Below are 13,236 nucleotides of genomic sequence, written 5' to 3'. Positions count from 1 at the left end.
GTTATATTCACTGATAAACGTATGTCTAAATGAAAGGGACATTTAAAAACTCTGGTGATTTGATACAAAGGAACAGTTGTGAAAATTAATGAACATGTTTTAGGACAAGTCATGCGCAAAATTGCTACTAGGGTAGAAAACAAAACTGAACAATATATTCGTGGTCAGTTTGTTATTGATAAATGAACAGAAATTTGGCTTAATAAAATCATCTTACAAATTTAAAAAAAAAGAAAATTCATTTTACAAAGGATATATTTTTAAATCACATTTTCCCTACATCTATGAGCAGAGCATCAGTATATTATGTTTTTAGGCCTTTTGTAGTATTAGGTCTTTTGTAATTTAGGTCTTTGGTGATTAGGTCTTTTGTAGCAACGCACCTTAAAACCCAAGAATATATTTTCCTCTTCTTTTTAGGCGTAAAAAATGTTCAGAGACATACTTTTATTCATATTCGTACTTTGAATTGTTAGAATAATCCAAAATAATAGTATTATGACGTTATAATTCTAAATGCAGTAAACATAGTAATGGTTTTTACTTTTGTCGCTTATAATGGAAATTTAAATATTTTTATAAATATTCCCTCTTTACTGTGACGCCAGAGCATACATATATTATCCAATGATCTAAAGGGATAGGGATAAGACAATGGCCGATAAATTCATGTAACATTGTACTGTACATCCCCAGTGATGACACATTAAATTGCCTCTTTAGTAGATTACAATTAGTGGATGAAACGTTTGGACACTCAACAATGAATTAACCAGTCAAAATTCAATAAACGTCCCTAAAGTTGTTAAGCCAAGGAATAAGAAAACGTTATCATAAAACTTTGAGGAATAGTTTAATTAACAGTCAAATGTCCCCTCCCTCCCTGTATATTATCTACATATTTTAAGCTGCATTAAAAACAAGTTAACATGTTCTACGTACGTGATGAGATTTGCGTCAGCGATTGAGTTTACTTACGTTCATGAACGGGTAGGTGGGCATTATGAAAAATCATGTATTGTTTATGTGTAGTTAAAATTAGTAATGGCCAAAGACCTTCCGGGAGGGGTAAGACAATGGACGATAAGTTGATGTACAAAAAATCCTCTGTAGACTTGTATTATTGGTTGAAAAGTTTGGTACTGCTGCTATGAACCAAACAATCGAGATTTATAATAGTATCCAAAGTTTTTAAGTCTACGAATGCTAATACAAATTACAGCCCAATTACAGAAACGTAATAGATATTCAATATTTTTATGAAAGAAAAATAACTATTACAATAAATAGCTGCAGGTACTCGAAAGTACGTCAATAAAACTGTCATTTAGGTTACTCTTCAAGAATAAAGAATATTGGTAAAAAAGAACAGTTTAAAAAAAATAGTTTTGCTTTAATATTTTATAGTTTTCGGGGAGTGAAGGGGCAATACTTGTTCTCCCTCCAAAGGAAAATTTAATTATAGACTTGCCTCTATTATACTATCCCTTTATTTAAAAAAAAAAAAATGCTTTCTTCCCTTTTAAAATTTATTGCTGGCCAATTACTACGAATATGAGTGAGACGAAAGACCCATCGTTTGCAATAACACTTCGTACACGTGACATTTTCTTTATTATTTTTTTTCAGTCAGCGCATTTTCTACATACCAATTACTACTTTTTATTAATCCTTCGCTTATCTTAGGCGGTATAATTATTATTTTTAACTCTCAAGTTCTGTCTTTAGCTATTATAAAAGGTACATATGATAAATTCTAACTCTTAAGCATCTTTGAAATGAATATGATTATGCAAGAGCAAGTAAAGGAATCAGGGATTGAAGAGTATGTTCAAAACTAATATTTGTAACTTTTTAATTGTTTAGATAATAGGCAAAAACGAACGGGTTTAGACCCTTTCGTAACATCGCACCTTATTCTTCGTATTTTTCACAGTAGCTTTCTCCTATTTCTAGCCCCTGCCCCCCGCAGGGCCAATTACCTAACCCTGTGGGGCAATCACCTAACCCAATATAACCTAACCTAACCTAAAATAACCTATAAAAAGCCATTTTAAAAATACGACAAATCGCCCCTAATGGGGCGATGTTACGAAAGGGACTATTCCCAAACGAACTTTTTCAATAATCCTGTAAGAAAAATGACGAAAATCTTCACACTACTAGTTTTGGTGTCTGTCTGTCCTTTCATCTGTTTGTTATGCTATTGACATTAATTTTTTAGGTGCAGATATTACCTTCCTTCATTCCCCTCCCTATCCATTTTCGTTTTTTACCCTTTCCCCTTTGCTAACCCCTCACTGTATAAACGTTTCTTAAAACTTAAAACCAATTTACTTAATGAGTTATTATAGCATCTGTCAGAAAAATTATATGTTTAAATAATACTTAAGGTAGAAACCAATTCTTTATTTCTAAAATAAATCCACCAAGCATAAATTTTTACTCCAATTCCCTATCAGTCTATCCTGTGTGTATATTGACAGAATAGTAGAACTAGAAAAGGTGAAAACACATTAATTATAAGTTATGACGCAGATGCACAAAATTTACGTACATTTACTTTTACAAAAACTTATTTAACAAGGAGGACAACATCCAGTAGCGCAGAACAAAAAAAGCATGGATTTTCATCCACACAGACGAAGTGATTTATTGAGATCATGTTGAGTTGTCATAAAATTAGAAAAAGATAATTAAGTTTTGTGTTTTTTGAAGCAAGAACAACAGACAGACGGACAGTTCATAGGAATCTTCACTAAAAATTTCAGCAGTCTATCTTAAAATGCAGCCAAGAAAAATCACATTACCCCCATAGCATTACAGACGGACAAAGTGAATTAATAAAAAATCATCTATTTTTATAATCTGTTTAAGAGACAGTCATTGTATTTTAATTACCAAGTTACTTTTTGTATATTTTAATCACTTAGACATTATCAACGCATTTGATAGATAAATATTTTTTAAAAATCGTGTTGAATAACATAGTTAAGTACCTTCCTGAAGTAAAACAATATTTATAAGGGTTTTTATTCTTAATTTTTAACAAGTAGTAATTCTTTTCTGTTTAAAAAAAATCTCCATAACGGGTTGTGCTTTTAGCGGAAGCTTAGTACGTGCCATGATATGGCTTAAGCCTATTTTTAAACAATACGTTAAGATGTTAGTTCATAGAAAGCAATTTAAATTTATAGAGGTAAATAAAACCAGCTGTAACCAACAACTTTATTAATTCGAAAAAATATTTGGTAATTTTAGCCGATTTGGGTTTATTTTTAAGGCAACGCTTCATAGTAAAGAAGACGTTTTAATTTGTCCCCCAAATATGATTTTAGATTTATTTCACTTGTTGGCTATACCTATTCCTGAAATAAACCCCCTATCCCTTGATATCCCTGCAATCCTTGAATAGAACACTGACGCAAATGAGAAAGTTGGGTGTAATGCAAAGTTTAACCCAGATTCTGCAATTTTCAAAAAACTTTCTTTGAAAAAAATACTAAAACTTGCATTCATGCTTACATTAAAGGTATTAAAGGTGCTTACGTGTACTTTACCAGAGATCTAAAGGGATAAGACAATGGCCGATAAAATTATGTACTCCCCAAATTATGATAAACAAAATTACCCCTTCTGTAGGTTAAAATTAGTGGTTGAAACGTTTGAATCAACCATCAAAATTCAATAAAAGTCCCCAAGGTTCTTAAGCTAACGAATAAGAAAAGGTTATTATAAGACTTTGGGGACTAGTATAATAAACAGCCCAATGTCCCCTCCCTCCCTTGTACTTTACTTTAATTTTATTAACCAATTTCTAAATTTCTTTAAATAAAAAAATTGCAACATCGAAGCAACTTCCACGTAGACAATAGAGTAACCATACCTCGCAACAGACCACTGAAGATCCTGTTGACAATAGAGTAAACATACCTTGCAACAGACCACTGAAGATCCTGTTGACAATAGAGTAACCATACCTTGCAACAGACCACTGAAGATCCTGTTGACAATAGAGTAAACATACCTTGCAACAGACCACTGAAGATCCTGTTGACAACAGGGTGGGGAAAAACCCAGGTTTTTTTTTAAAAAAGCCCAACCCAACCCATAAAAACCCTGGGTTTTATTGTTTTTTTTCCGGGTTTTATTGGGTTTTTTCATTTAGGAGTCAAATACATTTGATATATTGATGAAATATTAATGTTTATGTTGTTGTAGGTATTAGGTAAGCAAGATTTAACAATAAACAAGATAGATAATGAAAAAAACTGGCATTTCGATCAATTATAAACCCTTATAAGCAACGGTGCACAAAATATTCTATTAAGGGGGAGGGGAGGTTAAAAGCTTCAAAACATGGAACCTCCTCCTCTATTCCTAAGCTGTTAACACCCCCCCCCCCCTTCAGAAATTAATAAGGTATTCCCCTTTTTACATCTCCTTAATAAAACCCTCTGCACGCCACTGTAACTATTTCCTTTCATAAATTGTTATGTTTTAGTTTAAAAATCAATTATGATTATGTAATTTACACAATTTATATATCATCAATTAGTAGCAAAGCGTTTTCTGAAATTAAGTTTTGAGAGAAAGTAATTTTATAAACATTTGAACAATAAGTAGAGCATCATTTTTATAAGGGGGGGGGGGGTTAATGCAACCATCTCGTAATCAATGATTAAATAGCACTTAGAATTCGAACTTCGATCTGAAATTTTTCATGAGTAATCCTTGGTAGGTCTATTTTCCCTAAATCGAACAAAAATTTGGAAAAAGTAACGGCTGGCGGCTCAGCCGTTTAGCCGTTTTTTGCCTATTTTGAGGGCAAATTCATCAGTAATTACGTAGGAATATACTTTTTGAAACATATTTTGGTTTAATTCATGTTAAATGATAGCAATAACGATTTTTAAAATTTCTAGTACCTACAGCAACCAGCTAGTACCGTTTGATAAGGTTTTTGAGCGACAAAAAGTATTATGTGGAGATAGGTTTTGTGACTAATTTGCTCTTAAGATAGCCGAAAAATGGCAAAACATCTGAGCTGCCAGCCGTTAGCCATTACTTTTCCAATTTTTTGTTCGATTTAGGGAAAATAGACTTACCAAGGATTATTCATGCAAAATTTCAGATCAAAATTCGAATTCTAAGTGCCATTTAATCATTGATTACGAGATGGTTGCATTAACCCCCCCCCCCTTACTTTATATTTCTTTACGTTTTTTAGGTAAAATTTGCTTTAAAATGTTATTAAATACTAGTCTTTGAGTAAATAGAGATTTAATTTGTAAATTTTAACGTGAAATTTCAATGTTTTTTCAAAAACCCAAAAAACCTTGGGTTTTTTTTCAATGGGTTTTTTAAAAAACCCTTGGTGGGTTTTTTTGGGTGGGTTTTTTGTATGCCCACCCTGGTTGACAATAGAGTAAACATACCTTGCAACAGACCACTGAAGATCCTATAGACAATGGAGTTAACATACCTTGCAACAGACCACTGAAGATCCTGTTGACAATAGAGTAAACATACCTTGCAACAGACCACTAAAGATCATGTTGACAATAGAGTAAACATACCTTGCAACAGACCACTGAAGATCCTGACCATCCAGCCTGGAGGCAACATCTATCCGTTGCACCTACAAGAATAAAAAGATTTATAACCCTAGATGGACTGTCAGACAAAATATTCTACAACTTCAATAGAAATTTCGGATCAATGAAAGAAAAGCCGGAAAGTAGACGGTTTTGTCGTATTTTCACAGTAATTTTTATTTAAATGGGCATAATTAATATTGGTTGAATTAACTATAGTGATTTCTTATGGAGGTGTCAGTAATACATTGCCTACTTCGGCCTGAACTGCCAGAAATGTGTTGTGCCTTCGGTCGGCCAACATAAAATTATATACATATATTCAACACTTGATAATGCACGGGGAGCGCGCCACGCACGTAAACAGACCAAAAACTAAAATTTTACGCGCATTTCCTCTAGCCGTATGCAATATGTAAGTCTGTAAGCTAAATTAATCTGTGTAAACCTAGGCTATGCGGCCAGCCGTTCGATCGTAAAAGTTAGCAAAATTGAAAATTGTAATAAAAGTAAAAAAGATAAAGCAACTTTCAAAAGAAAGAAATTTTAATTTTAAAACTCAAGTTTATTCATTCCCACATGTCGAAATTTTAAGATTATCTCATTAATAAAAGGCTTTCCCAAAATTGTCAAATATTAAATATTTTAAGTAAGCAGAACTATATTTTAATTAAAGATTTTTCCGAGCAAAAATGTAGTCTTTTTCAACGATGTGCAAAATTTAGCTGAAACTATTCTTATTCTTTATAAATCATTTCATTTGAATTTGAATCAAAAGGTTTCGTTTGAATTCTATTCAATTCTAAAATTCAACATTTTTGTACTAATTTGAAAGTTTTGTAACAAGATTACGTACTTATACTCAGGGAGGGAGAGAATATTCGGCTGTTTATTTCACTAGTCCCCAAAGTTTTTAATAAAGTTTTCGTTATGTTGGCATAACAACTTTTGGGGTCTTTTTATTGGTAGGTTAATGAAGTTGAGTGTCCAAACGTTTCAACCACTAATTGTAATCTACAGAAGGGGTAATTTTTGTATAATCATTGGTGATGTACATCAATTTAGTGGCCATTGTCTTATCTCTTTAGATCCCTGACTTATACGTGTTGGAATGCTAAAAATTGTATTTACAAAATTGATAGTACATCTGAGGTGGGTTCTTAAAAAACCTTACCCCACTGAACTTTGGAACACTCGTTTGGAACACTCAATTGCTCCCTTGTTTTCCCATTTTTTTGGAACATCAAATGCGGTAAATGTGATTCTCATTCTTAAAAAAAAATCAATTGAGAAAAAAAGTGGGGCAAAATAATGTTCCAAATAGTGTTCCCTAGTTCAGTGGATTAAGTTGGGTAGCCATAATTAAATTTGGAATATTTTTTTTTTATTCAGAGATTTTTCAAATTTTCAAATATCTAAATTAAGCATAAAAAACATGTCTAAAAAAACAAATACCAACAAAGACAAAAAAAATTTTAATTTTAATTCAAATAAAACTTGGCACCCCATTTTGTCGCCATTTTGTATAGGCTTATATAAAATGAGAAGACAATTTTTCTCAGCAATTTGTTCCCTTTTTTAAGAGCGATTTTTTTTTGGAGTCAATTGTAAGCAGATAATTCCTTTTACTTTGATTTATTAGTTTTAATTTTTAAAAAAATTACAATGTGAAGCTGTGGGATTTTTTGTCAAGTAATTTTTTGTCCCAAAAAAGTGGTCCAATGAGGATAAATTATCCTCACTCAAAAAATCATTTTGGAACATTATAACCAGTGGGTTAAAAGTTTTTGAAGAATCAATATTACCAAATTTTTTTTTTGCCCAACTGGTTCAAATGTTCCAAACTGATTTTAGTGGGGTAAATGTTTTTTAAGAACCCACCTCTGAATTAAATAATTATCTAAAACTCGAGTAGACACGCGTCATTTCAATTTTGCAGAAATCTAAAGGGATAGAACAATGGCCAGTACATTTATATACTTCTTCAATATCCCCTTCAGAACATTAAAATTAAAGGTGGAAACGTTTGATCCCAGCCAATCAATATTGGATAAAAGAATCCAAAGTTGATGAATGAGAAACCGTGTTCATAGAACTTTTGCTACAGTATTTTAACCTTGGTGTTACTTATGTGATCAAATAACGCAATTGATATTGCATCTTTTTGCAAGTAGGCTATGAGTAAAGTTTACAAAGTGTTTTTTTATTATAAATCTCACGGATTGAAAATACTTAGCAGTTTATTTAAGGAGTCTGGTAAAATTAGAGTTACAGGGTCTTGATGTAGATAAGAGGAACTATAGTTAGAAGATCTATGTATATTGTTTACCTGCAGAACAAAAACAAAGTAGGACTTTCCATTGCTAATTCTTGTCTCCAATCTAAAAAAAACAAAAATATTTTGTGAACTTAATAAAAATTGTGTTATAAATAAAGACCCTTCGTGTTAATTATTTTGATTCTTGTCAGTTATATTAAACTTGCGGCTTCGTTTCTATCCTCTAGGGGCTTTGTCTCAAGAGGTAATTGAAAAAAATAGGAGAGGGAGAATTTTTTTCTAGGGACAATTTCTTTTAGCACAGTAGACATGACATCCCCACTTTCGGTACAAACAACAAACAAACAAACAAAGATAGACAAGAGACACCCTGTTAATTAAAAAAAAAAAAAATCTGCTTCGTTGCTACATAAAAATGAACAAAACATTTAAGGTACTGCCACTTCTATCACTAGCAAAATTAATTAAATTAATTAATTACACCTTTTTAACGCTGTCTTAAACACAGTTTTATTTACCTTGTTATTTCAACTCTCCAAGCATTCAAGTCCCTGGTTTCAGGGTCTGTGGATAAATAATCTCCATCCTCGCTTGTCTGAAATAAAAACAATTACCTGGGATCTTTAGGAATTAGACGATAGAAGATTAACTGATGTACATCCCCAATGATGATAAACAAATCTATTTCCTATGTGGATAAACTTACTGTTGAAAAGTTTGCACACTAATAATTTCAAATCAACTAATCCAGATTTTTTAAAAAGTACCCAAAGACATTGAGCCAACGAATAAGATAACGTGTTACTGTTTGTAAAACTTTAGAAAATAACAATTTACAGGCAATTGTCCCCTCCATTCCTGAGAATAACTATCATGTTGTTGTCTTATCTAGTATGGGATGATATCCAACCATATAATAATATGTGAACATGTAAGAAGGGGATATTGGAGTGTAAATTATAGGGTTGGCAATTCGGATCCGGAATCCGCCCAATTTTTGGGCCAATTTTGGAATCCGAATCCGGAATCCGTTTTTTAATAGCGGATTCCGGATTCTTAATTGGTAGGCTAAAATTAGCGTCTTGAGTTTTTTCTTTCAACTCACTCTTTGAAATTGAAATTGAAAATTGAAAAATTGAAAACCAAGAGAATATAATCAAAATAAAGCTTTTATTTAAGACAGTATTCTACAAATCTATTGTAAGTAAACTGTAGCTCAAATACACGTCATACCCAGAAGAATAGAATAAAAATGAGCAAAGTATTAGCTGTCAACATTCAAAACTGATAGTAGGTGGTGGTGCTACAATTAATACCAGAGAAAATTATATGTTCTTTAAAAAGATTAGACTACAAACTTTTTAACCCTTCACAACTATCCCCCTAACAATGATCTTATTAATTTATAGCAAATATTATATCTCAATTTATTACCCAAAAATATATCAGCTGTCATTTTTGTATCCCTACCTCAAAACAAAATTTGCTTAGTTTCAAGTGTAGTGCAAATAGGATGCACACTCCAAAGAATATGTAAAAGGGAAAAAGAAGTTTGCAAGTGAGAATCCTTTGGCTATTCCTAGATTGGTAAGCTTCGGGCAAAGCTGATTGTATTCTATGTTGCATTACAAGCTTACCCACAATTTTCGTGGAAGCTACTCAATATCAAGTCACCCTAATTAACGGCACTCTCACACGAGTAGCCTGGACGAGGGAAATCATGGTTAAAGTTGCTTGATTAATAGAATCCTTACAAATCTCCCTCCTTACAAGGTAAGTTTGGGTGTATAGGGTTCAGATACAACATTAGGTAGGCATCAAAGATTACCATTCAAGTACACTTCACTATCATGATAGATAAAAGACAAGCAAAGTATTAAAAAAGCTCGATGTTTGTGTTTTTTCAACATATCTAAAACTAACAAGCCCAAGAAAGTCTACAATGTTCAGGTAAGCTTTATTTAGGTCCAGAGCAAGTATCAAACTATTTTGCAGTAGGGTAGCTAAACAATGCCACTCTCTTAAGATAAATATTAATAGTCAATGAAAAAAAAAAGCTTAAATGAGTTTTTCTTTTTGACTATTTGCCTATTTCTTAATCCATGTTTGGAAAGGTAAATTTATCAGAGAAACCTGCACTAGCAACAAATTTTTACTCACAAAATATTGAAAAAAAATTGCTCATAATTTACTGACAATGCAAAAAATTGAAAGTAGGAAAGTTATTGTTTGAAAATAGATTTTTCTTCTTACTTTCAAATCTTTTGCAAAAAAAAGTGTAACAAGCCAATTATTTAAATACAAAAAGCTCCGATTTCGAATACCAGACTTATTTACAAAAATGACAAAACTTAATCAGAGGAAAGTTCTTAAAGTACAGAATTGAAAAGCCTCATTATGACTAGAAAATTCTTAACGAGTTATTTTTAATGTTCTTTCATTAATCAAATATGGTTAGGTACTTCACTTAAAAAGGGTTGCTTATGTAAAATTTTTGAATATTTAAAAAAAATATCTTTTCTTCACTATCCAAAAGCTGGCCAAAATCATACCTGGAGGCTGGAGCTGGAAGCATTAAAGCCGGAATTTAGACTTGGTTCTGGAGATCCTTCCAGAGGATTGCCCAATAATCCATTCTTTATTCTGCTGTACTTGGCTTTGTTTGGCCTGTAATAAGTTTCAAAATTATATATCATAAAAAAAAATACAAAAATCCATAAAAATATTTAAATACATTATGTACTACGAGCTTTTTTGCTCTTATCCTTTAGGTAGAAAATTGAGGGTTGAATAAGTAATTTACGATATCTTAAAGTCCAGAAAAAGAATGATTTAAGAATAGTTATTTATCGCATCGAATTATAGACAGCTTTTTGCAGATGTTAAAATGGTAAACTATAAGATTTGAACCATTTTTGTTCCAGTGGATATCAATCGGTTTCGAAGCTATAGTAAAAAAAATATATATTTGCTTGGTGGATATTGAGGGAATATAAACAGCTCGCATTACAAATTTAAAGAAAACACAAACAAACAATTTTCAAATTTTATCGTTAAAAAATGAAAAAAAAAACAAGGTTATTTTTAAAATCGTCATTAATGCAATAATAAATGATAGAAAATGACACAAAACAAATAAGTTATTGCAGAAATAATGATTTTAAGTAGATATGTAGGAAATATGTGTGTTTATGTGTATGTGTACACTGTACAGTGCAAAAACAGAACATGCAAATACAAAGCCTAGGTGTCCTTCGTTTTTCATTCCAAATTTGGTAAGTTTGTAAAGTAATAACTATAAAGAGAGAAAAGAAAGACTCAGAACAAATCAATCATTCAGAAGCAACCATGATCGGGTGAAAAAAACTTTATAGCAGGGTACCCTAAGTTGTATAAACACGTGTCTCATTTGTTAGCTTAAAACTTTTGTACTTTTACTAAATCTTCATTGGTAGGTATAAAACTATTTAACCGCTAATTTCAATAAACACAGTTAGTTTTGATTTTTATCATTTGGAAGATTTACAGTATTTCATCGTCTATTTTTTTTATCCCGTAAGAATACTAAAATTAAAAAGCAATTTGATATTGAAACAAGGTTAATTTTCATGAAAACTGATACCTTTTAAACTGAAAAGAAGACATACAAACCTAGTGTCCTAGTTTGATTAAGCTTGGTTAAATGATAATAAAACTGTAAGAACCATTGGCATAGCCTTACTAAGGACATGTTTTTTGTTTACTTACTTTTCAAAAAGGTATAGAAATAACTAGGAGGCATTTGTGAGCTTAGGCTATCTTCCTAATTAAAATACACCAACTGTACAAACTTTAAAAACCAGGATGAAAACGAAAGGCACCAAGAAATGGAAAACAGAGCCTTGCACATTTCATGCATTTGTAATTTTGACATTTTGCTAGGTGCATGCGTCATAACATCATGGAATGGGATAGAAATTCAGCAATTTTCATCATGTAATATTTGGTCATTTTTCCTCAAGTTGTTAGCCTTAAATACCCTTCTATTCTAATTGTTTGGTAGATGGAATTAGAAAAACTGTCATACTTTTGTTTTATAAAAGTAGTTGATAATGAGTTCGCAGATATTTTCAATCAAAAAATGAATAATAGCAGCATATCCTTGCTTTCATATGGTTGTATTTCATTCCTGTACAAGTAATCACCTTTGATCAAAATTAAATTGCTATTTATCTATCCTTGTCCCCGCCTGACATGGAAACATTAATAAAATACATTTTCCTTATTTTCTTCATTTATAAAAGGACACTACAAGGTTGTGATTAAAAGAAAAATATTTAGTAGGAAAAATGTGCAAAGTTTTGTCTCTGGTAGGTGACAAACATTAACAACGCATTGATTGTAGTTACTCAAACAGTTGTCCACACTTACTTAATTTGTTACATAGTAAACAAAACTTAATTTTTGCATTTTAACAAAAAACAATAATAATAATTTTGAACCAAGTGTGTCCTTTAAAATAGGAAATAATAAAGCAATGTCAGTATAAGTAATATTTTATCATTTTTAATTTTATGTCAATGCTTGAAAGGTACAAGGCAAAAAAATATAATTAATACAATGTAATAAATTATATTTTTTCAGTAGAGTTGGAAAAATACATGCAGTGTTAGTTAATATGTTTACAATTAAACTAATATTATTTCTATTATATTTATCTAAACATACTATTAATTGAGAAATCAGGTCTAAATATTTAAGTACTAGATATCAATCCCAATGATTAAACACATTATATACAAAAATATATTATTCGGAACTGACTTGCTTAAAAAAAAAAGGTTGATATATGTTTCGGATTAGCTTAAGATCTAAAATAGACATTACATCTTAATTTTACAACTGTCAAATTCTTTTTTAATACATTTTAAAAACAATTAAGTGGATGCTTAAAAAAGATTGAAAATATGTCTTTTTAAATCAAATTAAACCACTTAACGTTAATGTATCCATATCTTTAATCATATAAGCTTTTTTTTCTCTTTTGCGAAGGATCTCGCTAACAGCTGGACCAATATGGTTCTCCTTTGCAATAAGGATCTCATGGGTCCAGGGTAGGTTTTTAACTATTTTTGGAGGGGGATACCTTTACCCTCCCAATAAAAGATGACTTCCATCCCCCCCAATATTTTTTTTCATTTTCTTTTTAAAACTTAAATTAGAATTGAGGGGTGTTCGACTTTCCCCCTCCCTCCTTAAGTGCCCCTAGAGGTTCTAGGGGAGAAGCCGCTAGTAAGTGTATAAACAACATTCTGACAAATAAAAAAGGTGTAAAATAGCTTTGCTCTCAATATGATACAAAGCAACCCAATTTATATTTCA

General features: G+C 31.3%; 1 protein-coding gene across 3 annotated transcripts in view; it reads right to left on the bottom strand.

Moving 5' to 3' along the window:
• Nucleotides 1-13,236, bottom strand: part of LOC145325203 (sorting nexin-14-like) — a 55,376-nt gene that overhangs the window by 25,779 nt on the left and 16,361 nt on the right. For all 3 annotated transcript variants that reach the window (XM_080168092.1, XM_080168093.1, XM_080168094.1), the window contains 4 exons: nt 10,428-10,542; nt 8,394-8,470; nt 7,927-7,978; nt 5,580-5,641 (listed from right to left, as the gene is read on the bottom strand). In XM_080168092.1, the coding sequence (XP_080024218.1) occupies nt 5,580-5,641; nt 7,927-7,978; nt 8,394-8,470; nt 10,428-10,542 (306 nt within the window). The remainder of the gene's footprint in view (nt 1-5,579; nt 5,642-7,926; nt 7,979-8,393; nt 8,471-10,427; nt 10,543-13,236) is intronic.

This window comes from Acartia tonsa, chromosome 7, assembly GCF_053477335.1.
Source record: "Acartia tonsa isolate MP-2025a chromosome 7, ASM5347733v1, whole genome shotgun sequence".
Taxonomy (NCBI): Eukaryota; Metazoa; Arthropoda; class Copepoda; order Calanoida; family Acartiidae; genus Acartia; species Acartia tonsa.
Note: the sequence above shows the minus strand (reverse complement) of the source record. Positions and strands in the feature narration are given on the sequence as shown.